The 27,016-nt window shown below is 50.8% G+C and overlaps 6 protein-coding genes across 6 annotated transcripts; 1 reads left to right on the top strand and 5 right to left on the bottom strand.

Annotated features, from left to right (window-relative positions):
- Window positions 1-1,476: 1,476 nt before the first annotated feature.
- On the bottom strand, window positions 1,477-2,928 carry BO88DRAFT_429939 (uncharacterized protein; the record flags this gene model as incomplete). Its single annotated transcript, XM_025709195.1, has 1 exon — window positions 1,477-2,928. One exon carries the CDS (start codon window positions 2,926-2,928, stop codon window positions 1,477-1,479), a length of 1,452 nt encoding a protein of 483 aa, XP_025557897.1.
- Window positions 2,929-5,428: 2,500 nt separating this feature from the next.
- BO88DRAFT_475076 (sex-determining protein fem-1) lies at window positions 5,429-7,459 on the top strand (the record flags this gene model as incomplete). Its single annotated transcript, XM_025711855.1, has 3 exons — window positions 5,429-5,507; window positions 5,597-7,370; window positions 7,399-7,459. The coding sequence occupies 3 exons, from the start codon at window positions 5,429-5,431 to the stop codon at window positions 7,457-7,459; spliced, it is 1,914 nt and encodes a 637-aa protein (XP_025557896.1).
- Window positions 7,460-8,772: 1,313 nt separating this feature from the next.
- Window positions 8,773-11,978, bottom strand: BO88DRAFT_188488 (C6 transcription factor). The gene is made up of 3 exons (XM_025701802.1): window positions 11,215-11,978; window positions 10,401-11,113; window positions 8,773-10,339 (listed from the first exon to the last, which is right to left on the bottom strand). Exons 1-3 carry the CDS (start codon window positions 11,749-11,751, stop codon window positions 9,109-9,111), a joined length of 2,481 nt encoding a protein of 826 aa, XP_025557895.1. The 5' UTR covers window positions 11,752-11,978; the 3' UTR covers window positions 8,773-9,108.
- On the bottom strand, window positions 11,979-14,854 carry BO88DRAFT_188416 (Zn(II)2Cys6 transcription factor). The gene is made up of 5 exons (XM_025701800.1): window positions 14,454-14,854; window positions 13,779-14,378; window positions 13,334-13,662; window positions 12,930-13,274; window positions 11,979-12,839 (listed from the first exon to the last, which is right to left on the bottom strand). Exons 1-5 carry the CDS (start codon window positions 14,628-14,630, stop codon window positions 12,206-12,208), a joined length of 2,085 nt encoding a protein of 694 aa, XP_025557894.1. The 5' UTR covers window positions 14,631-14,854; the 3' UTR covers window positions 11,979-12,205.
- Window positions 14,855-15,422: 568 nt separating this feature from the next.
- Window positions 15,423-18,288, bottom strand: ugp1 (UTP glucose-1-phosphate uridylyltransferase). Its single transcript, XM_025701801.1, has 3 exons — window positions 18,224-18,288; window positions 17,870-18,056; window positions 15,423-17,036 (listed from the first exon to the last, which is right to left on the bottom strand). The coding sequence occupies exons 2-3, from the start codon at window positions 17,969-17,971 to the stop codon at window positions 15,573-15,575; spliced, it is 1,566 nt and encodes a 521-aa protein (XP_025557893.1). The 5' UTR covers window positions 17,972-18,056; window positions 18,224-18,288; the 3' UTR covers window positions 15,423-15,572.
- A 3,338-nt stretch (window positions 18,289-21,626) lies between these two features.
- BO88DRAFT_419796 (putative membrane bound C2 domain protein (vp115)) lies at window positions 21,627-26,555 on the bottom strand (the record flags this gene model as incomplete). The annotated part of the gene is made up of 7 exons (XM_025708408.1): window positions 21,627-22,961; window positions 23,011-23,153; window positions 23,205-23,345; window positions 23,399-25,810; window positions 25,866-26,121; window positions 26,206-26,268; window positions 26,343-26,555. 7 exons carry the CDS (start codon window positions 26,553-26,555, stop codon window positions 21,627-21,629), a joined length of 4,563 nt encoding a protein of 1,520 aa, XP_025557892.1.
- Between the last annotated feature and the right edge of the window lie 461 nt (window positions 26,556-27,016).

Here is a 27,016-nt window from a genome sequence, read left to right as displayed (position 1 = left end):
GCGGATTTTAACTGTCGAAGATTGGGGTTTTTTTATTTTCGTTTTATTTTTCTGTTATTATTTTCCATTTTAAATTTTATTTTGTGGTGGGAAGGGGTGGTGGAGGGGCGAGGAATTTTGGGTTATCTTAATTTTTTATTTTTACTTACTTTATTCGGCCCTGAATAGCATGGGTTTTTTATTATTATGGGTGAATTTTTATTTTATTTTTCTAATTATGATTTTTTTTAATTTTCTTTTTAGTCTTCCACCCACACCCCCTCATTAAGTTACTTTGGTTTAGTTACGTAGGACTTGACTACCCTTTAGTGCAGAAATGTCAGGTACCCTGTGCTCTGTTTGTCCACCCGAATCCGATCTTTCTTTTCGAAAATAGGAATCTTGAGAGTCTTTCTCCATTCCCTCTATCTATCGAGTCGGTTAGTTGCTGACTGGAAAGTTGTTCTCTGCTGCATCACTAAGCAGTCGCCATGAGTGCCCGATGGGTGCCTTCCACACAAATAATAATAAACCCCGCCCGACCAGCCTGCGTGCGCACTGTGAGTGGCCAGCTGGCCGAGAAGTCACGTGTGCGCTCCCGGGGGGCAGAAAATAAAATCCAAAATTCGAAAATCCGAAAAGCCCAAAGCAAAAAATTAAAAAAATCGAAAATAAAAAATAAAAAATAATAATAACGAAAAAAGGAACGGAGTCCATCAAGATCCCAAACAAATCATCTCGCGCGACCATCTCACGACTTCAGTATCCATCCAGGCATCGCTTCCTGAGTGGTTTGAGGTCTCTTTTCCCGGCATTCACGGTCTTCTTTGCTCCTGTTTTCCTGGTCAACCTTGCATTGCCTGTCGGGCGCCCCCTCTAGCTGTCCCCCTGGGAATTTCGCCTCTCCCAACAATTGCGCTTTTGGTCGCTGTGGGTCAGCCGTATTACTCCCTCAGTCAGCAAAGTCCAGTAAGTGTGGTGTGTGTTGATACCTCAGGCCACACAAACTAGGCACCGAATCCCGCATTTTTGTCCCGTCTTGGTCAGTCACGCTTTTTTCCTGATTCCGCTTTGGGGTGGGAATCCGACTCATTTTATTATTATTATTATTTCGTGTTATCCACCGCCGCAAAATCACAGCAGCAAAGCAAAGCAGCAGCAGCAGTAGCAAAGCAGCCGGTCGCACGGCTCTTCTTCAGTTTCAGAAATACGCGCCTCAGTGCGCGTCTTTTTCTGACTGCTGCTGCTCTTTGCACTGGAATTGGTGTTCCCTGCCTCGCTCTTTCTCTCTTTCTCACCCCCCAAAAGGAAGCGTGTCGTTCGTTTGGTGCAGACGCGGTGGTGGTCACATGCCCGCTATCTGAGTGTCCCTGACAATCAGTCCTCCTTCATCAGGGAAAACAAGGCAAAGAAATAATAAAAAATAATAAAGGCCATTGAAAATACCCACCACGTCAGCCATTGAGTGATTTTCTTTTCACTCTCATCCTCGTCCCGTCAAAATGATGGGCTATAATGGGCACTCGTTTCATCAACAACGCCCGCCCCAGCAGAATGCTCATCCGCAGCACCAACAGCAGCATCATCTGCAGTCCCCGTCCATGACTGCCGCGGCTGCTGCTCATCCCCATCATGCTCCCGGTATGGCCAGTAATGGCGCCCTATTCCGGGGTCAATCGCAGGTGGAATTGGCGGCTCAGTCCCCAGATCTCCGCAAAATGACCCCATCCTCCACGGGCCCTGTAGTCGGCCTCCCCACGGGCGGCCATTATAGTCCGTTCTCCGGACATTACCCGCCACAGGGCTCGTCCGATCTGCTGTCTCGCAATGCCGACTCCGTTGGCCAGCTGAAGGATCCCTATCTATCCTTGCAGAGCCTGCAACGGAATATGAACCCCATGGCCAATTTCCGTACTCATCCCACGATGAATGCGCAGGCTGCCATGTCCCCGCATGCGCATGCGATGGGTCTTGCTTCTCCCCAGCAGTCTTTTGACCGACTGCAGCAGCAACATCTTCAGCATCGACAGGCGCCGCACACGCATCCCACGACGCAAACCTCTGCTGCGGCGTCGCCGATGCTGACCACCGCCCAGCCTCAGCATGCCTTTCCTCAGTCCGCGTATCAACAGACACAACAAGCGTCGCCGTACCAGCATACGCAGCAGCAATCTCCTTACCAGCAAGCTCAAGCATCGCCGTATCAAGCGCAGCAGGCCCAGTATCCGCAGGCCCAATACCAGCAGCCCCAGCATCAGGCTTCTCCCTATCAGGCACAGGCTCAGCAATCTCCTTACCAGCAACATGCCCATCAGACGTATCAGCAGCAGCAGGCCCAGCAAGCTCAGCAGCAGGCACAGCAACAAGCTCAGCAGAAAGCACAGCAGGCTCAACAACAAGCCCAGCAACAGGCCCAGCAGAAAGCTCAGCAAGCCCAGCAGCAAGCTCAACAACAGGCGCAACAACAGGCTCAGCAGCAGGCGCAGCAACAGGCTCAGCAGCAGGCCCAGCAAAAGGCCCAGCAGCAGGCTCAGCAACAGGCGCAGCAACAAGCTCAACAGCAAGCTCAGCAACAGGCGCAACAGCAGGCTCAGCAGCAAGCAGCACAGCAGACCCAACAACCCGCTCATAGTCAGGCCCAGCAACAGCAAGCCCAGCAAACATACCAGCAACAACAGTCAAGGTTCCAGCAGCAGCAGGCTCAACGGTCGCCATACCAGCCTCAACCCCAGCAGCTTCAGTTCCATCATGCATATCAGCGCCAATATCAACAGCCACAAGCGCAAACACAGGTACAAGCTCAACAGCCACAGCCGCAGCCGCAGCAACAACAGCACCCCATTTTGCAGCAACATCCCCAGCAACAGCACCATCATGCCTTGCACCAGTCCCAAGCACAGCAGCATCCTTCTCTGTTGCAACAACATCAAGTACAGCAGCAGCAACCATCGCCTGCACAGGCAAAGGCACAACTTCAGCAGCAGTATCAACCACATGCTTCTGCGTCCGCTAGCATGTCTGGACCTGAGCTCCTTGCTCCAGCACAGGAGAAGCCTGAGGGTACTGCAACCAAGCAACGCAAGAAGCAGTCTAAGCCTTCTGCGTCCCCGGCTACGCCCGCTACACAGGCTACACAGGTCAATGGGCAAGCTCAAGCTGGATATCCGGCTCCTACTCCGGTATCTGCTGCGGGCCCTACTCCCGCTCCCGCTCCAGTATCTGGTGTTGGTTCAGGCCCCACTTTCACTCCTGCTGGTACATCCAGTTCAGTCCAGGGACCTGCCACCGCAGGGGCCGCTCCTACGACTGGCACTGCTCCAACGAATACTGCCACGCCAACGCCGAAAAAGAGAGGTCGTCCAAGGAAGCCCGTTGTGCCAGGCGAAGAAAAGAAACCCAGACCGAAAAAGCCAAAGAAGGCCCAAACGGTGACAACAACAGCACCCGATGGAACAACGATGGTGGTTCCAGCTCCCACAACTAATGCTGATGGTACACCTGCAGTTGCAGCTCCTGCTCCTGCGCCCGCACCACCGCCGCAGCCGATTATCGGGCCGGACGGGAATCCCATTCCCCAAAAGCGACGTCGCGGGCGGCCTCGCAAGTCAGAACAAGGCAACGTGCCTCCCAAGCCTAGACCGCCAAAGAAGCCATCGTCCAAGCCGGGCACTGGGCGGCCCCGTGGACGGCCACGCAAGGCTGATGTTGAAGCACGAAAGGCTGCTGAAGCGGCAGCGGCCGCCGCTGCTGCAGGTGGGCAGCCTCAGGCTGATCAAAGTCAAGCTGGAGCCCAGAGCCAGGCACTACAGCAGCCACAGCACTCACAGGTTCAACCCCAGTCTTCGGCACAATCACAGGCGCAGAATCAGCCCCAGTCCAAGCCGCAACCGGCACAGCCTTCACAACCATACCAGTCATTCCATCAATTCCAAGTCACTCCGCAGCAGCCTCAACAGATGCACGGTCAAATGGCAGGCCAGTCTAAGACGCAGTCTCACACAAATCAGATGCATACGTCCAGCCAGGCCCAATTTCAGGCACTCCAACATCAGTTCCAAGCGCAACCTCAACCTCACACCAATACCCAGGCCAACCAGCAACAGCAGGCGCAACCGCAGTCGCAGGCCCGCTCCGGGCAAGCTGCGCAGCAGGCACAGGCACAAGCACAACAGCCTAGACAAATGCAGGCTCAGAACCAAGCTCACACACCGGTTCAGCCTCAACCACGTCAAATACAAGCTCAGGCCCAGCCACAGCCTCAGGCCCGGTCAGTGCAGGCTCAACCCCAGCCCCAGGCTCAAGCGCAACCCCGTCAAATGCATCCTCAACCGCAGACACAAGCGCAACAGCAGCCGCAGCCACAACCCCGTCAAATGCCAATCCCGGCCCAACCACATGCAGCAATGCATCACCAACTGCAGCCTCATCAGCTGCACGCCCAAGCGCAGGGTCATCCTCACCCTCATCATCCTCAGGCTCACCCTCATCCTCACGCCCAATTTCAGCTACACCCCCATCTCCATCCCCACGCACAACCGCAACATCCTGAGCCAATGACTCTGAATCCGCCCCAGAAGCGCGGTGCGCCTGTGGACGACGACCCGCGCAAGCGGGCCTTCATGATGCCCCAGCAGATGTGATCCTTAGCTGAATCATGCTTGCCTGTCTAGCTGCTTTGTTTGACCCTCTAGATATCACGAAAACGCACTGATGCCGTCCATCCATTCTTGTTACTTCCATGGTTTACTGTTTAATTTCTGGCTTTACCACCACCACCATCATCATCAATCAACATTATCATCTTTGTGGATGTTCTTCTGGCGAGCCTCTCTCCTCTTATCTGCCGATCAATTTATTGTCTTGTTTGTCAAATAGCTTGTACGCGTGTTCTCTGTTCCATTTCCTTCATGATGATCGAGTAACCCAATAACCCCAATTCAGTTAGTCATGTTATGTTAAGCCCTTGCATCAGTTGTATGTGTCTTTTGCAAATCATTTGTGTTTCGTTACCTCGTTTATACTTTTCGTTTAAGCCCCTTGCAAGTAACTTAAGTACAGGTACATGAAATGAAATAACAGTACGTACATTAAGTTTGACTCCAACATATTACTGTAGATGAAGTAGTGGATACTGTGCCCGCTTTGTTGCCTCAGTACTTCAAATAAATGTCTGTTGAGACGTTTACTCTAGCCAGGCATCACCCGATCCTCTGCCGCCGCCTAATCAGTCTTTGACTACGATCACAACTTACAATACCAACCACCCATCTCTTGTTTGCAACTTTCGGAATACCATGATCGGAGATCATATAGCCAGCTATACTGAATCAAGTAGTCACTAAAGCACAGCTGCGGGTCTCGTCACCTGACAGTGGGGGCTGGATTGTAACTGACTTGTCATCCACTTAGTGCTCATTGTCCGTTTCTTGTATCATCGTCTGCTTCCACAATGACATTGGTTGAAGTGGAGGGTTCAAACTCTGGCTCCCAAGCAGGCACCAATGATCGTAGCATTCAATGTACATTTGGTAAGACTAACAATTCTCGAAGCCTGAAAACTCATATTCACTAAAAACTCCCTAATAAGCCAAGCATAGCTGACAATGCATTCCATTAGAGCAGCGTTCAACCTCTCGAGACGAGAGAGTCACAAAGTTCCTAGATCTGCTCAACATTTGTCCCTACGAGGACCGAAAAAACAGAAATGATAGACGAGTCCCGGGAACCTGTGAATGGTTCACAACGCATCCGAAATTCACCAATTGGCAACAGTGTCCAAATCATGATCTCGCCGGTCTACTATGGGTCTCAGCCGATCCAGGTTGTGGCAAGTCAGTTTTAACAAGGTACCTGGTGGATGAGGTCCTCGTTGGTAATGAGCAGCAGACCGTGTGCTATTTCTTCTTTAAAGATGACTTTCCGGATCAAAGAAATGCAGTCAGTGCACTGTCAGCTATCTTATACCAAATCTTTCTTGCACAGCCCCAGCTTCTATCAGATGAAGACGTAAATAGAGTGCATAATCATGGAGAAGAGCTTCTTCAGTCGTTCCACACATTATGGAAGATACTCATGTCTGTCTCTGCTCAGGCAACGGCCGGAGAAATTATTTGCGTCCTGGATGCATTGGATGAGTGTCGAGATCGGGATGAACTAATCGAAGCTGTCAGCATGTTTTATCAAGGACTCTACAAAGACCGAAAGTTGAAATTCTTGATGACAAGCAGACCGTATCCTCACATAGAGCATCAATTTCGGGAGCTGGAAACCGAACTACCGATAATTCACCTGAGTGGAAATGGCGAGGAAGAGGTCCAGCAAGTCTCCCGTGAAATAGACCTTGTTATCAGCAAAAGAGTGAGCGACATTGGTATACAGAGATTACTAGGAAAAGATGAATGCGATTTTCTGGAACAGCAGCTGACTGCGGTTGAGAATCGAACATATTTATGGGTCAGTCTCGCCTTGGACGTACTCGAGAATATGCCGGATTTCACAAAGGGAAAGATCCAACAGGCGGTACAGCATCTTCCTGCAACTGTTGACAGTGCCTACGAAAGAATCTTGAATCGGAGTTCTGATAAGGAGAAAGCTAAAGTTCTTCTTCATATGATTACCGCTGCTGTACGGCCTTTTACCTTGGAAGAGCTATCTCTTGCCTGGGCAATACACAGCAATCCGGATGACACGACTCTCACTTCTATATGTGATGACATGGAACCGAAGGAGAGATTCAGAAAGACCTTGAGGGATCTATGTGGACATTTCGTGGTGGTTCTAGATGAAAAGATTTGTCTTCGGCATCAAACTGCGAAGGAATTCTTGGTCCAGAGCAACAAATCCACTCTGAATCATTGCACCTCTCAGGTCACAGGATGGAAAGGTGCACTCATACCAGAGGAATCGAATGGGATTCTTGCGCGGATATGCATCTCATGGCTACCAAGGATAACTGCTGCTCAACGGAACATTGAGCGAGGGGAATTCGATGAGTATTCTTCAAGCCATTGGATTACCCACTACCACCACGCAAATATACAAGATGGAAGTATACTGGTCATGCGCGCGCAGTCAGTCTGTGACCCAATCTCTGATGTGTATCCAGTATGGTCCAAGCTCTATAGATATGAGGGAAATCATCTTCCTAGGGGCGAATCAAGCCTGCTCATCGCATCATACTTGGGCCTAACTGGTGTGGTGAAGCTTCTGCTTGCACCAGACTCTCAGGATTCAGATCGCCGGACCCCACTGTCCCGGGCAAAGTCAACGATGAAGCATCTGCTTGGAACAAGAAAGGTGAAAATAAACTCCAGAGATCCAGTGGAAGGCCTGACCCCGCTGTCCTGGGCAGCCAAGAATGGCCATGAGGGAGTAGTGAAGCTTCTGCTTGAGTCAAAGAAGGCGGACATCAACTCAAAGGATTCAATATATGGCCGAACTGCGCTTTTCTGGGCAGCCGAGGGTGGCCATGAGACAATAATAAAGCTCCTGCTTGGGACGAAAAGAATAAATTTGAATTCTAAGGATTCAAGCGGCCAGACTCCACTGTCTTGGGCAGCCAGCAATGGCCATGAGGCGGTAGTAAAGCTTCTACTCGAAACAAACAAGGTGGACATTGACTGTAAGGATTCATATAATGCGACTCCTCTGTCATGGGCAGCCATACATGGCCATGAGAAAGTTGTAAAACTTCTGCTTAACACAGGAAAGGTGGACGTTAACTATAAGGGTTCGGATGACCAGACTCCTCGGGAATGGGCTGCCATTTATGGCCATGAGGAGGTTGTAAAGCTTCTCGAAAACTACTAATATCTACCTTCTACGAAGTTCATTTATATTATATGAAGACTCTCAGCATTATGGTGTTACTTTTGTAAATTGGCCATTTATAGAGGGCGATTAGTTATATCATGGCCTTACTTGTACCTTCAAGACCTGTCCACCATTTCCTTCTACTCGCTACCTCGGAATTCAATAAGGGGAATCGCCGTTGACTTTGTCGAAGATTATAACCTAATAGATCTGAAGCCATTACCTTTAGACATGTTAGCGGGTCTTAAGCTATTTCTTTCGACGTCCAGAGACGTAGCAATACTACGATTCTGTCATAACTGACACTACTTATCTATATGATACTACTACCATACTTCTCCTGTGATATCTAATCTATTATTATCTATACTAACTACAGAAATCACCCACCACCACTACTACTACACTGATACTAACAAACACAGACCAGAGAAACAACCCCCCTCCATCAGCCTAGTACATACCCATTAAATAGAACAACCACATTCCCCACTCCACCACCCATACATAGTAGTAGTACCTCACCTAAACCCCCCAACTCTGTATTCCTAGTACTCATCCAAAACATCCAATCACCATCGTTATAACCTCATTCATTCATATATAATATATACCTCCAGTTATACATGATTGATTACCTAACCACCCAAACTACATAATCACATGCCAACAACATACCATCCCAAATATAACTAATAGAGTTTAACCCCAAACTCTTATTCAAACAGATTCATGTATCATACAATATGTACCTTGGACGAATACGCTACATGTAGTATAGTGTATGACTTCACATGTTTAACCAAGGATACTTGAATTGCTTTGATTATTTAGTATTGTTGGCCATGGTCTGTCTTACTTAGCTTGCTTTTTGGATGAAGGGATTATTAGTAAGTACTAGAAGTATGATTATAGTATACTACTACTATGTTGATAAATTAGTGAAACATGTAGTTAGGAATAAATAATTTAAAATAATTATAATAATACATTATCAATTTGATCTACTTAATATAGATAGCTAGACATTAATAATACATGTAATTTTTGCCAATTTAAACAGAACGGATCAACACAATATGAATCATATCACGTCATCACAAACATAAGATCTCTTCAGAATGAAACGCACACGACGAACGACGACGACAAATAGAATAGGGTGGTATGGTATGGTTATCATAGAAGCTTGAAATCAAAGCTTAGAATCAAGGTAAAGGCCGCCAAGATGTGGGTATAAGCCCGAAGACGCCGTGCACAGGTCAAAGTTCAAGATTCAAAAAGTGCCAAAAGAAGAAGAAGAAGAAAACAGTTTTATCATCGATGATGCCGTTCAAACTCCATGACTGTATCGTGGGATTTCGGGGTATTGTCAATATCTCGTAAATGATACGCATCGTCCTCAGTAGGGAGGTCTTTGCCGCAGGGAACGTCGCTGATATCAATGCCCAAGCTTGGAGCAATTCGTCGTACAATACTGTTGCATTGGCGAAAAGCACGTCGGGCGGCGGGGTACTTGTAGGCCATGTGATGGAGCCAGCGCAGAGCTTTCTTGGTCTCTCGGGCTGTGGCTTCGACATCGGCGGCGAGTTGGTGCATGGGGTCGTCTTCGGATCTGGAGGGGAGGCTGGATAGGTGAAGAAGGATGGCTGTTGTTGCTTGCATGATGTAATGCATAATGCACCACCAAGGGGTCATAGTAGTCAGCCAAGCGATGTCCGGTTTTGGGGGGAGACAGCAGAGAAGGGACCGAGCTGAGCGGACACATGTCAACGCCATGGAAGTGTTGAAGTGCACGCGACTGCGGGAGTTGCGACGCGAACCTGCCCGCGCAGACGGCGGAACTGCTGGGTCCGGGGATGCGCCGCCCGGCCCGAGTCCAGTATGTGTGAGGCACGGACGGCAAAGGGTGATACGGGCACTGTAGTAGCTCATGGCTAGGGAGATTCGTTCTCGCATCCACGGAGCGCTACGCTCCTTGGGTAGGTCCAGCTGGTCGCCGCTCCCGGAGGTAAAACGGTAGGCTTCGGGGACCTTGCTGAGCCACATGTCTAAAATGCTGCTAAATCTGCGGATTCGCTGCTCTACCTGGCTGGAGCGCTCTCGGAGGCCTTGGATACTGTATACCTTGTTGATGATGGACTGGGTAATGGTGGCTAGATCCACAATGCAGTGGAAGTATAGCGATGGGCTGGGCTCGCAGGACGAAAGCCAGCTTACATCGGCGCGTGATTCCTCTTCTGACTGCAGCAGAGTCAGCTTCAAACGGGTCATGCGCAGGGAGGAGTCTTGGAGAAGAGGAAGGACGTCTGGTCTACCGAACGCCTCCTCTTCGAATGGAAGCGGCAGTGGCGTGGCGCTCAGATTTTCGCCCACGCAAGAGACCCGCCCGGTGACGGCAGTGAGGAGATGCTCTAGGAGAAATATCGACCACCACAGTCGAATGCGAGCCTCTTTGGCAGGATACTGTGTGCGATCGTCGACGAAGCGCAAATTGATTCCCAGGGATACAGCAGATCGGAAGGCCATACTGGAGAACTTGAATGCCCTGCAGTAGAACTGATTTCAGCAAGTGTTTAACAAAAGTCTCCTACCTGGGCCAAACTTACCTATTTATTTGACACATGCTGACAAAATACAGGGCCACCAGAAATTCGACCTGGATTTGCTGAAGATCCGCATGCTCAAAGATGACCTTCTCGCTAAGAGTTAATTTGCGTGCCCGGTTCAAGTACACCAGATCATCATAATCGCGGCCGTCTGTCCGGCCACTCGTCGCTTTGGTATACCGACATCCAATTGCGAATATCATGTTCAGAATGGCCAACCAACGCTGTGGAGGCTGGGCCGGCTGGCTGAAGAACTGTCGATACTGGGACACAAAGGCCGTCTTTCGGACGACGTTGAATGACGGATGGACCGAGTCCATAAACGCAGTGAAAAACCGATTAGCTATGTCCTTCGGGGGCAATGCATATGGATCAACTGAATCGAGTAAAGGGACGCCGATATCATCCAGATAATAACTCATTGCTGCCATCGCTGTTTCCTGCTTTTGCGGCGATGACGTCGCGTGCCCACCTCCCACGCCGTCCTCCATATCGACCGAATCCTCCTTTCTCCGGTTTCGATTTTCAGATTCTTCCTCAAGTCTCTGCATCCAAGCGACTTCCGAATTCTTCCCATAGAAGCCCGTAGCCACCGTTTTCTCGCTGCGGTTCAAGTCTTCTTCAACTAAGTCGAGTGCCTCTAGCGAACCGATGGACGAGGTCCCAGAGTCGGAGTCACCGTCATCGTCGGGAGAAGATGTTATATCGGCGCCCTTTTAGATCGCCCATTACAGTTAGCGCGACCGCATATGACAAGGAAGGACTAAGGAATACCGGCAATGTATAGGCCAAACGGATAGGCACAGCGACTTACCCTAAGAACTTTACGAATGCGTCTGGCCGCATTCTCATCGACTTCCTTCTCCAGATCTTGCAGCAGATGCTCATATTGTTCCACCTTCTTACCCAGAATCCCGAGCTGTTTCTGATCACGGACTCGCTTGACATCCACGAAGAAGCAGCTGACATTGTGATCGATGCACTGTCGACACACCGGCTTGCTCCCATCACACTTGATCTTCCGCTGCCGACATGGCTCACAGGCTCTCGCCGATCGCCGGCGTTGTGACTGGCTACTTGCGCTGGTCGTGCGGGGAATAGCGACTTTGGCAGCGGAGCCCGAGACTTCACGGGACGATGACGATGACGACTGATAGGGGTAGGGGCCCGGTCGGTCCATGAATTGGGGCAGGGAATAGGGACGAAAGGCCACGGGGGGAAGCCCCGGGCTCATTGAACCCCATGGCCACTCGTTGATGCCCCTCACGGCAGGATTCTCGGGATCAATTTGGAGGGGGGTATCGTCGGCGTTGGCGACGCCGAAGGGATATGATCCAGGCGCGTCTTCCATCGCGAATCAGAGGCGTAAACAAAAGTGCGATCCATCAGGGAGATGGAGAGGAACAGAAGTCGCAGAGAAGTTGGTTCAGCAGCCAGAAAATCAGGGCGAAGGTCGCGAGTCACCTGTTGTGACGTCATTGACCTGAAAGCTTGTCCTCTTCAATTGCTGAATGTAAAGTTGAGACCACTGAGTAACAGAGTTTCCACGGACCAAAGTTAGGGTAGAACGGGAGTTCATGCGATAAGTCAACTCTCGTTGATGTACTATAGGAAATTATTTGCTCGCAACACAGCGTATGCCCGAGCATCCCTCTCCCGCGGAAATCATAGCTGGTCCACGGAAGCCCAAAAAGAAAAAGCATAAACTGAAAAAGTAAAATGTCGCGGTACGCCTCGTAATCGCCATGTGAACGGAACAAAATCATTCTCCGAATTCGAGCTGGGAATGTGAGCAGCGACCCCCATCAACAGCGCAGCCGCTCAGGCGCAATTTCATCTTTGCCCAAGCTCAAACTCTCATATCGATCGAGCATGTCGAAAAGACTGAACTCCCCATCCCAGGCTCCACGGTAGCGTTCGTCCATCTCCAGCTTTTGTAATCCTGCGGCATACCCGTCCCACCGGGATGCCGATGTCGATTCCTCGTCAAACATCGCCTTGAGATCATCCGAGACCGCATTCGATTCTCGCAGCCGCCTGCCTTGTCCCTTGGCATGAACAGCCTGCCGAAAGATGTGCAGGAGAGACCGACCCAATGGAGATCGACTAGCAATATTGGAGAAAGAGCTGGCGAGCGCAAGAAAGTCGGAGTCTAACACGTCAAATGTCCCAGACTCCAGCAACGTGAAGAGTGCCAGATTGATTGCATACATGGCAAAATGATGAGCACGACTGATGCCATATTCTCGTCGGTGGAGAACCGTCAAGGCAGCTATTGCGCGCGCTGCAGATTGTACGATGCCTACGGTATTGTACTTGGGCAGGGGGCTAAGTCCCGGTGGGCTCTCGGGTGTTTTTGGTGCCTCGGAGTCGGGAGTATCTCTGGTTCGCTCAGTCCTGAAAGTGAAGATGTTGATCACTAACGTATGGTAGCGCATTCTGCTCTTGTCAGCAACCTGGCCATTATCTGTAGCTACCAGAGAACATCTGAATATTCGCTGGAAAGTAAAATATATGTAGAATCCTCACCTCAGCAATATGATGTACGGTGGTGGCCTATGATACGGATCGAAGATATCCGGCAGCTTACTATACCAGCCACGCAGCCTTTCATACAGGGTTTCCTGCATCTGACGTAGGTGCTCGGCAGAAGCAGCGTTGGCGTCGATTCCAAAGAGCCGCTGTGATACGTCTCGTGCAATTTCACACAGGTTGCATGACTCGTTGAAGTAGTGGCTCAAGTAAGACGGCCGAGCAGATCGATGAGAGGGGTAAGGGTACCACAAACTCGAGTCCTCGGCGCTGTACCGATTGGGCCGTTCGAGGTTGACCTTGTCAATAAGGCTGGGCCGCAGGAAATCGGCATGCACGACACTGTTGGGATTACTGTCAGTGGCTTCAACCCCGAGACATAGTAGGTTTGGCTAGCTCACGTGTCAATATGAAACAAGCCCCAAGCCGTCCGCTTGATCGAAATATCCATATCATCAGAGATCTGTCCCGGATTCAAGCTAAACTTCCTTGGGCCGATGAGACCTAGGGATTCGCCGGTCCAAATGGCTTGATGAAGCATCCGATAGCCGAGATCGTCTTCACCCGATATGGCATATCTCTCATGCAACAACAGCGTGCCTTGCAAATTAGCCAGACTCAGCTTCATAGGCCCTTCCTCTCTCAAACGCTCCGCTTCCGCGAGGAAATCGGCGCCCTTGGTCATAATATCCCCCGGTTCGACATAGGCTTCCGAGTAATCTGAAAAGTGCTGTAAACCGACATTTAGCTGACATTTCAGAGACCCTCCACTAAAAAGGACCAGCATACACACCCGGTGGGGCGACAGATGTGATATATTCATGGACAAGAGATTAGAAGACCTACGCAAGCGTTGGTAAGCAGGGCGTTCACAAGGAATGGACTGCAAAATTCCGAATTGGTGTTACCCTTCCGCATATGCTTGAGGAAGACGTCGCGGTCGAGAAAGGCATGGAAGGGATAGTCCCAGGTGAAGTAGAGAGACACGAGATGAGAGACGAGATCAGCATCGCCGGTTACGGTGGTCCAGGGCTCTGCGGGGACCCTGTGAGGGACTTCGTTGCATAAGTAATGGATATCCATAACCTTGGGACGAAACGACGGCCCAGCTCCTTCGACATCGATCACCCGTCTAACCTGCTGTAGCTGCCTTCCCGCCGCATCACTCACCTTGCTGCATCCCTCAATCCGGCCGAGAGTATCGTCGATATACGTACGAATCTCCTCGGCCGTGGCATCCTTCCGGATGAATTCCAGTAGTTTCAGAGCATGTGACTGATCTTCTGCACGCATCACCTTCAAGAGATCGTTCAGCATATCTCGGTGATAGCTCAGCTCATCAGCCGTACGCTTTGCTGCTACTCTTCGACGCTGGTCGAGCGTCTCGTCGAATATGCACTGTCGGTTGAACGCACGACAGTTGTCACATGGTGCTGTTCCCGAGCACTGTCAGGGGGATTAGATACAATGCCAGACGGCTGCTCGCCACTTTCACCCAGTATGTTCGTAAGGAAGACCTACCTTCCGTTTGGACTTCTTACAAGCCAAGCAAGCCATGGACACGCGTTTCTTCGAGACATCCGAAGCGGTCCGAAAGCTATCCCCAGGGGGGCTATCACCCGGTGGAAATTTGTCTGACTTGGTAGGCGACGGACCCGGCGCCAGCTGACGGTGTTGTTGACTGCCGAATTCAGTCATGTTGCATGTTCAAAGAGACGAAAGCAGTGGAACGTCATTAAGTATTTCCCCTGAGAGGGTGTGTGGGGGTGGGGATGATTAGATAGAAAGAGTATGTATGGCCAAACATCCACGACACAGTGGCGAACCAATATAGTTGGAGGACAGGGGAGAAAAGGCCCGTCGAGCAGGCACATGCCCCCTTACCATTGTTATTCTGCAAATAATTTACCTTCTTATGACGTAGATTAAACGGACACCACCTACGTTAGAGGCGTCAGGAAACCATGTCCGAGCAGTTGTAGAACACGGGGCGAGGCCTTGGACGGCGGCCGGGACCGCAGCCATTATGATGGACGGCCATCAGAATGGAAAACTATGAACGTTACAGCTGCGACGATCGCGACTGAAACAAGCCAACCCAGTGAGAAGCCAACATGTAGCTAGATTTCCGCCGAAGCAAGATGCAATGAACAACAGATGGCACAGAAACAAGGCAGCGGAAGCCCGTTCCGGCGGATACAGAGAGCCATTTGCACGTGATATTCCAGCACGCATGACAATCAACATCTACTCCTACGACTCATGCAAATTTCATATGATACAAGATCCAAAGGTGAATAATATGAATTGGACATTACGTACGGTGATATCTCCTAGCTAAACGCTGGCCCCCACACTCTGCAGCTTTTTCTTTTTTTTCCTCCTGAGAAACCCTTTTTGACCCAGCATTCCGGCGTCCAGGAGAGAGAAGAGGGCGCAGAATGCTTCCAATTAAAGAACACTAAACGACCAGAATAAATGGCCTCGGCGAAGAAGAAGACAAGTGACTCCGCTCAAACAGAAATTCTATCAAGCCCACCTAGCCAATTCGTGCCTCGGTATCATCCCAGATGAGACAAAGGGGCAACGACGACCTTTTTCGGAAGTAGGAATTAAGCGGCCGCCCATGGATTCACCAATCTAGTGTTCCAGGATGCGCAGGGATCCCTGCACAACGCAGTTCTCAAGCACAGAACCCGGAGGAATGTCAATGGTGCTGCCTTCCGTGGCCACAATGATGACAGTTCCCTTGAGCTGCACGTTGCGGCCCAGGTTGACGGCACCGGTGATGGTGAGGTGGTCCAGCTCGACAATGCGAGGGATGCTGGGGATGTGCTTCTGGAAGTCAGAGACCTTCTTGAAGTCGGAACCGAGCTTGATGACGGGGACACCACCGAAGCGGTTGGGGTCCATGACAAGCTGACCGTGCTCCAGGCGGTACAGGTCAGACTTGACCAGCATCAGGTCAGAGCAGGTCTTGACGGGCAGGAAGCGGCGACGAGGAACGTTGACACCGTGTCCGTTCTTGAAGTGGCGGATGGCAGCACCAACGGCGGTCTCCAGCTGGTAGATGGCCTGGTCGGCCTCACCCTTCTTGTCAGCAGGGATGGACTTCTCGTTGGCGATGATCTCCATCTCCAGCTCGTTCTCCTCCACCACACGCTTGATGGCACGGAGGCTCATCCAGATGTTGTTGGTGTTGAAGTACTTGAACTTCTTGATGGACTTGAACTCGTTGACGTGCTCCTTGGGAACCTGAGCAATTTCGAGCAGACGGGCCTTGCCCTCGTAGTCAATGATGGTACCACCCTTGACGTCAGCCTTGGTCTTGTCGGTCAACTCCATGATGTACTCAGCCTGGGTGTCAACCATGTGCTGAAGAATGCGGAGATCGACGACAGCACCCAGGTTGTCGGCGTTGGACAGGAAGATGTACTCGACACCACGCTCGAGGAGCTTGTCCAGGGTACCGGAGTTGTACAGGGACTCGAAAACGTCACCGTGACCGGGAGGGTACCAGTCCTGCAGGGGGGCGTCGAAGGACTTGGGGGCGGGGAGGAGAGAGTCCTTGATGATACGGGGGTAGCGGGACTGGTTGAAAGTGATGATGTCGACGTTGTGGCCCTGGTACTTCTTGATGATCGACTGGGTGTCCTGGTCGGTGTTGAAGGAGTTCATCAGGACGAAGGGCACGTTGACGTTGAAGGTGCGGTTGAGGTGCTCGATCTGGCGGACGGACAGATCCAAGAAGGACATGCCCTCACGGACTTCAATGACGGACTTGGGGCCGACACAGCCCATGGAGGTACCCAGACCACCGTTAAGCTTGACAACAGCCAGCTTGTTCAGGAACTCAACGGAGGCCTCGCTGCCGAGATCATTGTAGTTGACGACCTGAGAGGGCTGGGGAGGGGCGATGCGGTCCCAGTTGACCTCGTTGCCCTTGGCCTTGTCGTTGAGGAATCTGCGGAAGAGGGCGAAGAAGTTGTCCATCTCGGCCTCGAAGCGCTTGCGCTCCGCGGCATCGTGGACGGTCTCGGCGAGGGCGTTCAGGGCATTGCGCATCTGAGAGGCAGCCACGCTAGTGGAGGCATTCTCGAAGGCCTGTTTTGTAAAGACGGAGGTTAGAATATACCATAACCAAACAGTTGCAGTTGCAGTTGCAATGTCCTGTAGCCGCTGTATCCACGGTGGCCTCTGCACATGGACCCTGTCTGTCACCCACGTATATATGGAATGAAATGCATCCTGCCAAATATAAAACTGACAGACCACCCCAAAGACGTAACGTGGATACGCAACAATGCCCAAGCCAGGAGGGGCAAAGACAGAATCACAGCACCATGACACAACTTGATGGGGCAAGACACTTAACAAGTAAAAGAACATAAAAAGCACGCCTGCAATCAACGGAACGAAGACATGCGGGGGATCAAAGGCAGCGGCAGAAATGCTCAGTAGTCGGTCATAGAACACAAACATTGAGAAGAACGCGAAAGACGCAGGTGGGGTAACGAGAGACATGCATGTATGGAAACTTGATTCAAGTCCATCCTGCAGAGCTACCGGTATGCAAATAGAAAGAATGAGAAGCACTAGGCATATTGCCCCGTCTGGATTATGTATATCGGCGACATGACGTATCACATGGCTGATCACCATCGATACACCCAGCCCAACGATAATATAAGGATAATTCTCGTCCATTTTATAATGGCAGCTGCAGCAAAACGAGAGGCAGAGAGATGGAGAAGAGAAGAGCGCGAAGGACCAGTTGATTCTTAAGATCCGATCTGCCTAGAGCAATCGCGCTCCTCCCTCTTGCCATCCTCCAGCTCCTCCTGGCAGGCTGGAAGCCGTTCGTAGAAGGCGCGAGCGACAGGGCGGACCACGGACAACGGTGCAACAAGGAAACATCACACAGCGACAAAACTTACCATGTGAGACTGGGACTTTCCGTGGTGCTTGCCGAAGGAGGCAGCACTCGCGGAGTCGCTCGCGGGAGCTCTGAGGTGACTGGGCAAAGCCTTGGAAGCCATTGTATGAAGGAGGAGTGGTTTGTAGGAGGGAAGGTTGTAAGGATGTAAACACGGGATGCGACGGCGGGTAGCTAGTCACTGCTCACTTGAGACGGGAAGAAAGGTTAGCGAGGTGTCAGAGAGCTTGAAAGAATGGGAGCAGCTCGGGAAGTCAATGGGAAAGAAATAGGGGGAGGAAGAATGGAATTGGCCAGCAGGACAATTCTAAATGCTGGCTGGGGGGAGAGGGAGCGAGCTCGGAATGAGGGGTACGTGTGTATGCCAATTGCCACGTCCAAGCGAGTGACGATCGTTTCGGTCATGGGCAACGCTTCGGCGACAGGCCATTGGTGCGACAGCGGAAGGCAAACAATGGATCAGAGGGGAAGCAGAAGAGGACAGTACACATACCAGGCACGGTGGGAGCAGCAGTAAGTAGAGTTGTGGTAGAGAGAAGGTGATGGAGGGGAAGATGGAGGGGGGAGAGAGATGGAAGAAGCAATTGAGGTGAGAGATAGAGAGAGGGATGGAATGGAGAATGGGGGAGAGAAGAGAAGAAAAAGAGAAGCCAGAGAAGAAGCCAGCAAGATGATAAGCAGCAGCGCGACGGGGGTCCCTCCCAAGATATATTTAATTAATTACTTACTACTCCGTACTAGATAACTACTATTATTATTTTTATTTTTAAAATTATTCTAGACTTTTAGAGGGGGGAACAGATGGATGAGGGAAAGATTGGACACCTAAATCATAATGATAAATAATAATACGATGACGATTGAAATCCATCCCATCTGCCTTTCTGGGAAAAATAAAACAGAAAAATAAAAAGTGGGGAGCATCCAACCCAGCAGGGGCTGCGTCAGGTACCGTTTCATACAGCGTCATTACCACAAACATCTGGTGGCAAGCAGGCACAGCCAGGGGAGAAATTACGGTACAAGACGAAAAGAGTCGGGAGGGGTGGTGTGGGTGGGCAGCCCAACATTCCCACCCCGAAGAAATATTTATTTCCTTGGTAGGCCAGCCAGTAAGTTATTCTTAGCAGCTTTTGGACCCGGAATCCGCCGTCTGGCCAGCAAGTTGAAATGAATTACTTGATATCTGAGACCTTTGATCCTCTCCATCACTCTCTTTCTGTCTTTTCTCTCTCCCTTTTTCGATAACCGGGTGTGAATTAGATCCCAAACCATGGTCATATTCCCACACAAAAAACAATAATGTTATTATTCCTTCCCCTTCTTCGTCTTTCTTTCTGTATACCCAACTTACAGCAAAACCCTCATAAAATATGGAAGAGGGGTAGGGTAAACTTGCTGCATTGATTACCTGCATGGCAACATGCCAACCCGGGCCGATCGCAACGCAGCTCATCATCTGACAGTTGGAATACTAGTATCTCCCTCCCTTCCCTTCTAGACCTCCTCCCCTCCCCTCCCCCGTCAGTGCCCCCTTTTTTTCAGGGTTCAATAAATACTATTCCATGCCTGCCCCACTTTGTCCTCGTCACCGCAGTTGTCTTTGCCCCTCTTAATGTTGGAGATTAACAAGCAACACCTCCTGAAACAATAGCTGGAGAATATCATTACGCCGAATGAACGGGAGAGAGATCATTCTACTTAGTACGTAGATAGATAGATAGATACTCTGTAACTACTGTAAGTACAATCAATAGTAAAGTATCAGGTATGAAACCATCCTGCTAGTTGCCCCTCTTTCTTGGCCTGAGGATAATAACAATAATAATACCACCGATAATACACATCACAAGTCCTCCTGCAAAAGCAGTCATGCCCTAAGTAGCTACGGGAGTACATTGAAAGTATAACAACAGAGATTGTTCCATTTCCATGGTATATTTTGCATTGATCCACCCCAACGAACCGCTGTCAATATGCCATGCAGCTATTTCGTGTCATTCTTGTCACCCAATTTACTACCAACCTACATATACTACTACTAGTACTCCCTACAAGCATGAAAATCCGAAGTGAAACTAACTTGAGAAACTTGACTTACTTTACTTTAGGCACATAGATAGTTACCCAATAAGTCTAATTTTCATTTCTAATTATAATCCCACCAAGATTATTTTCCTTTGACCCCTCCTCCTTTTTCCTGCCAGTCTAATAACCTAGCTATCCAAACTACTACTACCTCAAAGATTAGTTATCCTAAGTATAACAACCGATGAATGAACCGACCGACCCCCTTAATCACCTCTCCCAAAACCAAGTCCCAGTTGTACTAGATACTCCATAGTATCTATCTAATAGTTACTAGTATACTAGTATACAAAACTAAGTGGGTAATTCTCCGGACTACGCATCCCCGAAAAGATGACTCGCGCCACGAAAAGCTCAGACCATCCACGCTAAAGAAAAAAAAAAAATAACCAAACCAAGCTGCATGTATGTTACTTATGTCTGGTTTCCTTGATGCAAGTGCGGACTAGTCTAATAGCTAGCTAGCTAACTATCCTTGTAACTCTGCAAGAAGATTCGCCCCCTCCGTTTTCCTTCTACGGATTGAACTGACGGTATATGATAATTATGATGATGTATGTACATGTATGTATGTCAGTCCAACCGAACCCAACCCTACCTACTTACACCTACACCTACACTACTAGACTTGAACTCAAGTACGTAGTAGATAGTACATAGTAGATAGTATGAACACCTGGCAAACCCACAATCATTCCTCCTCCTCCGAACTAGAGAGAAATCTCGGCAAAGATCCGCCCGCCCGCCCATCGCCACGATCAATCAATCACCTTTCGGAAAGGCCCGTAGGTAAATAATTAGATACTAGATAGTGACTTAAGGCCGAGACAAGAAACGAGCAAGCAAGACAGGATATTTTAGTCTATCTAATGACTACTGGCCAGATCGTAATCGAAGCGACTAGAAACCGTGCTAACCACTAAGTACCTAGCTAGGTATACACCAAGTCTTTAGTCTAGTTAGCAAGTTACTTTTATTAGTCGCCTTAAAGGAGGATTGAGTTCCGAGGTGGATAGGAGATGATGGGATTGATGTAGGACGGAGTGGGGATGGATGGTGCCAGTTCATTCATTCTCTCAGTCAGGAGGGGGCATAATTAGTTGGGCCTCAGGTCGAGACCCATCGGATGGATGTCTTGTCTTACGTCTTCAGCAGCCCCTCCAATGATGAGAAGAGGCTCAAGCACCTGCTGGTTATCCCGCTCTCTGTATGGAAGTGTCGGTCAGATTATTCCGTCGACTACGGGGGGTATCAATAGCCGATCCAGCCACGATGCAACGATACGATGGTTTAGAGTTACTACTAGTTTCTTTGAACTGGGCGGTGAATCGGGATAAAGTCAGAACTACTCCGTATGATAACATCCTCAGGGAAAACCTTGGTCAATAATCATCTACATACATTACCTACAATCACTGGTATCAGCCCATCGTAGCAAATATTCTGATTGTCAGCCGCCCAATACGGCGGTATCCAAGCAACACTACGCTAACTCGAACAAACCCCATGGATATCACATCTCATCTCGTCACGTTAAGCAAATCAAAAAGACAACGGTGGTGGATGTTAAGGGGGAAACAACAATACAAGTAACAGAGTCAATGTCAAAAAGTGGAAATAAAAATATACAGTGAAGTCGTCAATGGCATATAATCGCGGATCGATCAGAATCAAGCTCCGCTGACACTCCGCTTGCTAAGGAAGCTGCGGCGACCCGTCTTCTTAGAGTCCGGGCTGTCCATCACCTCGGACGCTCCATCATTGTTGGAGTTAGCCGTGCCCGGACGAAGGTTGTTCTCGGACATCGCAAAGCTGCTGCGCAGAGTGACCGTGCCGGTGCCAATCTTAACCTGCTTGTCTTGACCGGCTACAGAGCCCTGGTCATCCACGAAGAAGAGTGCCTCGCCCAGCTGCCCGTCCGAGCCAAAGGTGGAATGGTCAACCACCCGCACTTGGTATTGGGCATCGGCCGTCGTGTTGTGCACGCGGCACGATTCATGCGACGGGTCGTAGTAAACAGGACCGCCGCCAGACTTGATAGCCTTACTCTTCAGGACCTCCTTGGCGCCCTTGGGACCGATGGCCTTAATGAAGACTCGCACGTTGGCGTTGGGAGGGTATCCAGAGGCAGAAACGACCGAGATAGTGGCCGTTCCCGTCTCGCCCTTACCAGCAACTCCAAGGCGGTCGCCGTAGTGAGACGCAACGCTGCGACTGCGGGAGTGCTGCAAGTTGTTGGTGGTCGCCGAGGCGGGAGGGGTCTCTCCTTCGACCAAAATGGCCGCAGGAGCGAGGGGAGCAGGAGTCTCCTCCTCGGCCTCCTGCACGCTGGACCCATCCTCTCCACGGAACCGTCCCATGATGCCATTCTTCAAGAAAGAGGATCCCTCGTGCTTGAGGAAAGATGCACCCTTGATCACGTTGCCACCAACGAAGCCGACACCCTTGACAGGAGCACCGACAATCTTGCCGGGAGTGGCAAAAGTACCAGCGAACGTAGACGATCCCTGACGTGAGCGAACCACGTACGAGGGCTTAAAGAGAAGCTTCAGGCGAATCGCACCCGACTTCCCGTCAAGCGGGAGACTAATCTCCTTCGACTCGAACGGAGTCAGCGAGGTGATGTCAAAGTGGGTACCACCCAAGTAGTCTGCCTTGTCACCGAAATCCCAGTCATACACATCAACCCGGCAAGTGCTGTTGATCCGAGATTTGATATCGGTCTCAACCATTTCATTCCACGCCGGATGCAGCGTCTTCTTCTGCACCTTGGTCTTGAAGACTTCCTTGTCGTTGAGACGGAACTTGCAGTACGGATCACTGAAGCCGTTCCGATCAGCAGACGGCAGGTCGGCAGCATCCAGGAAGTGCACCACCAGGGTTCCCATGTTGTTGATACTCTCAGTCGGGTCGAGCTTCATGGTGACAGGGATATACCGGGCACTAACGGTAACCTTGCTCACTTCTCCCTGAGCAGAGCGGAGAGTAAGGTCCGTGGGAGTATACTGGTTCATGTTAGGTGAATGACAGTCAGTCAGGAGAGAGATGGCTTACCAAGATGCGTTGCAGAGTGGTAAGGGTATCTCCCGTCAGCTTAGCAACCGTGTGGTCATCGCTCTCATCCTTGGTGTTGTTCTTGTCGATGATCCGGAGAGTAATCTTGGAGAATTCGAGTTCACGAACAAAGGCATCACCAACTACATTACATCATTAGCTAAGTAACAACAATACTCTGAAACAGTACGTACCATCATCGATCTTGGCCGTCTTGCTGCGGACCTTGGGCGAAGAGTAGGCAGGGAACATGTAATCATCCATGAGCACTTCCACCTGAACGTTGGGGCGAGAGAGCTGGACTTGATGCACGTTGAACACGATGAAACCAGATTCTGTAATGAGGTCAGTTTGAGCACAGAGCTGAAGGGCATCGAAGCAAACGCACCGTATTTGATAAGATCCTCCGCAGAGATATAGGTCTTGGGCAATTCCTTGATCGATTTAACCGACATTGTTTCCGAGTCCTTAGCAGTTTGTGGCCGAGTGCCGTTCGTGTCCAGGCTTGCGCGACTGCTCTGAGCCTCGGGAGTAACACCATTCGGAGAAGTTCCATTAAGAGCAGTGGTTGCCTTGGAGTCCACGCTAGCAGTCTTGGAGTGGCCGCCCACACGCTTGGAATCGGTGCTCTTTCGTGACAGCTCGGCTCCCTCCGCATCGCCATTGAGATTCTCTTCCTCCTTCTCCTCATCCTCGGGGTTGACCACGGGAATGGAGGGGTAGAAGGCAACGGTGTAGTTCAAGGTACCCTTCTGAGAGCGGCCGCTGCGCAGAGGGCTGGAAATAAGCTGCCTTTCATCGTCAATCTCATATCCGCCTTCTTCGTTCTCCCGGACGTAGTCGGAAACACGAAGATCAACAGAACCCAGTGTACGATCGTCATTGATGGTTTCCTCATCCATGACCTCCAGAGTAATCTTCTCGTGGGGGCTGTGGACGGGAACGTAGACCACCTCGTCCCATTCGGGGTTAAGGTTATTCCTGAAAGTGACAGTCCGTGCTTTCTGGTAACCAGAGAGCAAAACCCTTGCGTATGGGTCGGAAGCACCGAAGGCTTCCAAGTTCCGAAGATCACTTGCACTCTTGAAGTGGAAACGCATGACACCAATGGGATCAACATAGCCAGAGCCACCAGCAATTCCAGCCAGTGCAACAGGCTTCCAGTCCAGAATGAGCTTGGCGCGGCCCGACTTAGCACCATTCAGATGGAACCATTGCTGGCCCTTCTCCATCATCTTGAGCATGTCGTTCATCTTGATCTGGTAGGTACCGATGACCGGGTCCCTGCCAAGGTCACGATCATCCTTGATGACAAGACCGAGACGGGCACTCTTCCTGTCAGTGACCAGGAATTCTTTGGAGGCATTCTGGAAAATAGGGTTGTTCGTGCGCTTCAGCTTCTTCGTGATGTGGATTTCCTTGCCGTTCAAGAGGAGGACACCGTAAGGGTTGAGCTGCCCAACCATACTCTTCGAAGCGTCCAAGTCCTTAGCCTGCTCCACGACAAAACGAGCGATACCGGTGTTCATTTCCGGGGGCGGTTGAGTCTGACCATTTTCAAGCGGGGTTCCCTCCAAGACAGGGAAGAACCGGATATCCGCATGAATCGCACCGCGAGATCTTCCGCCTGCCATGACTTCCAGGTAGAGACCCTCGTGTTCGGCCTGCTGTTCGAGCCTCTCCAGAGGGAAGGTGGCAGCTCCCAATTCCTTGTCCTTGCGGAACTCGTTCCAATCATACGGGGTAATAGTCAAAGACTCAGCAAAGGACGTAATAATAACATAGATCGTTTCGTTCCACCTGGGGCTGTCGGTATCGTTGATTGTCTTAGTGCGGCCCAGTTCAACCCGATTGTTCAAAGAGACAACCGCATACGGATCAGGGGTACCGGCAAACGCGTCGGGGTTCTTAAGCTGACGAGCACCATGCAAAGTGACAGCAACGACACCAATAGCTTGGTCAATCGCGTTGCCAGCCAGCATCTTGGCGATTTCAACCGGGAAGACATTCGGAGCGTACATCATCGGGCGCAGGTTGCTGTGAATCTGATCCTTGATGAAAGTCTCCAGACCAGGAATGAAGTTAATGTCGAAACCGAGGGTATCACCACCAAGGGGCTTGCAGACATAGTCGATCTCGGGGGGTTCCATGAAGCACACATCCACTCGCTCGATATGAGGGAATGGGATTTGCAGCTTAACCTTGACGCGCATCAAACCGGTGCAAGCCATGTCTTCGACGATGACATCGAGACCCTTGCTGACCAGACCTTTACCCAGTCTGACTTCCAGAACAACCTTGGGGTTGATCTTGTTCTTCAGCTGGCGGGCAGTCAAATCCATAGTGTCGTTGGGCGTGAAACTGAACTTCCAATCCATGATGACGGTGTCGACCTCGGTCTTGGGGTATGTCTTGACGTGCTCCAAACGCGGCGGCTTAGAACCGAGCACGAAAGTCTTCAGGCGCAAGTTGTCGATCATTGCCGGGGTGGAGGTACTCAGAACCTGATCAACCGAGTTGATGATCGTATCACAGAGGACGGGAGCGTAGATAGGCCAGAATTTGACCAGAAAGCTGTTGATCCATTCCAGACTCTCGGTGTCGGTTTCCAGGCGCTGCTTGGCCATTTCACGGTTCACATCGTCTCGGAAGTTGCGGCGGACGCGGCGAATGGACGTGCGGTAATACGTACTACAAGCGGCCATGACAATGAAGATCCAGGCCAAACCTCCGCCTAGAACTGCGATAACCCATGACGAGAGACAGGCGAACACGATGACACCAGCGTTGTGGTACCAATCTAAGCAGTCGGTCAGTTTCCCCTCGAGCGGCTAAAGAGCTGCAGATCTCCTCACCTCCAAAGAACTTGTCATCCAGTCTTCCCTCCAGGAAAGTCTGGTGATCCAGAAGTGTGCCTTCCTCCTTTTCTTCCTGTGTTGGCTGGTGTTCGAACTGCGGGGCCCAACCGGTCCGGTCGCGAGCCCAGCGCATGTCTTCTTCGACAGGAGCTTCACCATTTGGAGCAGCCGAGGCCTCGTCGGCCTTTTCCTGCAGGAGGTCGGTGGCGGATCTCGGAGGGGGTAGGTCGTACTGATCAGGGGTGCCGTCGTCCTATAGTAGGCCAAAAGTGCTTAGCGATAGTTCTCTGGTGTAAAAAGCGAACAGCCAAAGGCAATGATTGGGTATGAAGCTTACCTTGTCAGTCACGACAGCCACACCTTTCGGTTTATGGTCATGATGAAAGCCCGGGGGGAGACGCTAGATACCAGGGAAGCTCTTGTCAGCTCACAGATGCCCACGCGACACACCCGTCAATCTCGGGGAGAACCTACGGCTCTTGCTGCGGCAGCTTTGTCGTCCGGGGATGCATCGGGATCGAATTGATAGGCCGGGACGCCAGCCTTTCGGGTCTCCTCGACCAGAGCCTTTTCGACAGCTTCGGCCCGGAGGTGGGACTGGGGGTCCTGGGAGGCCTGCTGGGCGACCTCAATGGCGCCCTGCTGCTTCAATTCGGCCTTGCTGCCCTCTACGTCTTGCGACGCCATGGCTCTGAGGGGGTTGAGGAAGAGGGTGCGAGCCTCGGGTGAAAATTCACCTACTACAAATCCCCAACCGGTACAACCTGGATGATCCGGTCAATGGAACTTGCCTTTTTCCCCTATGCGTTTGGTGGGCGGTGGTGGTAGATGAGGGGAAATCGCAAGGGGGAGGGGGAGGGGAGGGGGGGAAGTTCGAGAAATAAGAAGATGAGACAAACAAAGGTACTACAAAGGACGCAGAGAGGGAGCGAAGAAAAAAAAGTGGATAAGGATAGAGGAGTTGAGGGACCACGCCGAAGGAAGTGGATAGATTGCTGGCGCTTAGTGTTTGGATGGTTGCCTTGCCGTGGGACGGTGGAAGGCCTCCGCAGCGGGGAGGTGGCTCAGGCACGGCAGCTCCGGGAAAGCTATGGATGGGAGAAATGTCGGGGATGGTCGGGGGGAATGGAAGGTAGTAGTAGGATGGG

This window comes from Aspergillus vadensis, assembly GCF_003184925.1.
Source record: "Aspergillus vadensis CBS 113365 unplaced genomic scaffold BO88scaffold_33, whole genome shotgun sequence".
Classification (NCBI taxonomy): Eukaryota; Fungi; Ascomycota; class Eurotiomycetes; order Eurotiales; family Aspergillaceae; genus Aspergillus; species Aspergillus vadensis.
Note: the sequence above shows the minus strand (reverse complement) of the source record. Positions and strands in the feature narration are given on the sequence as shown.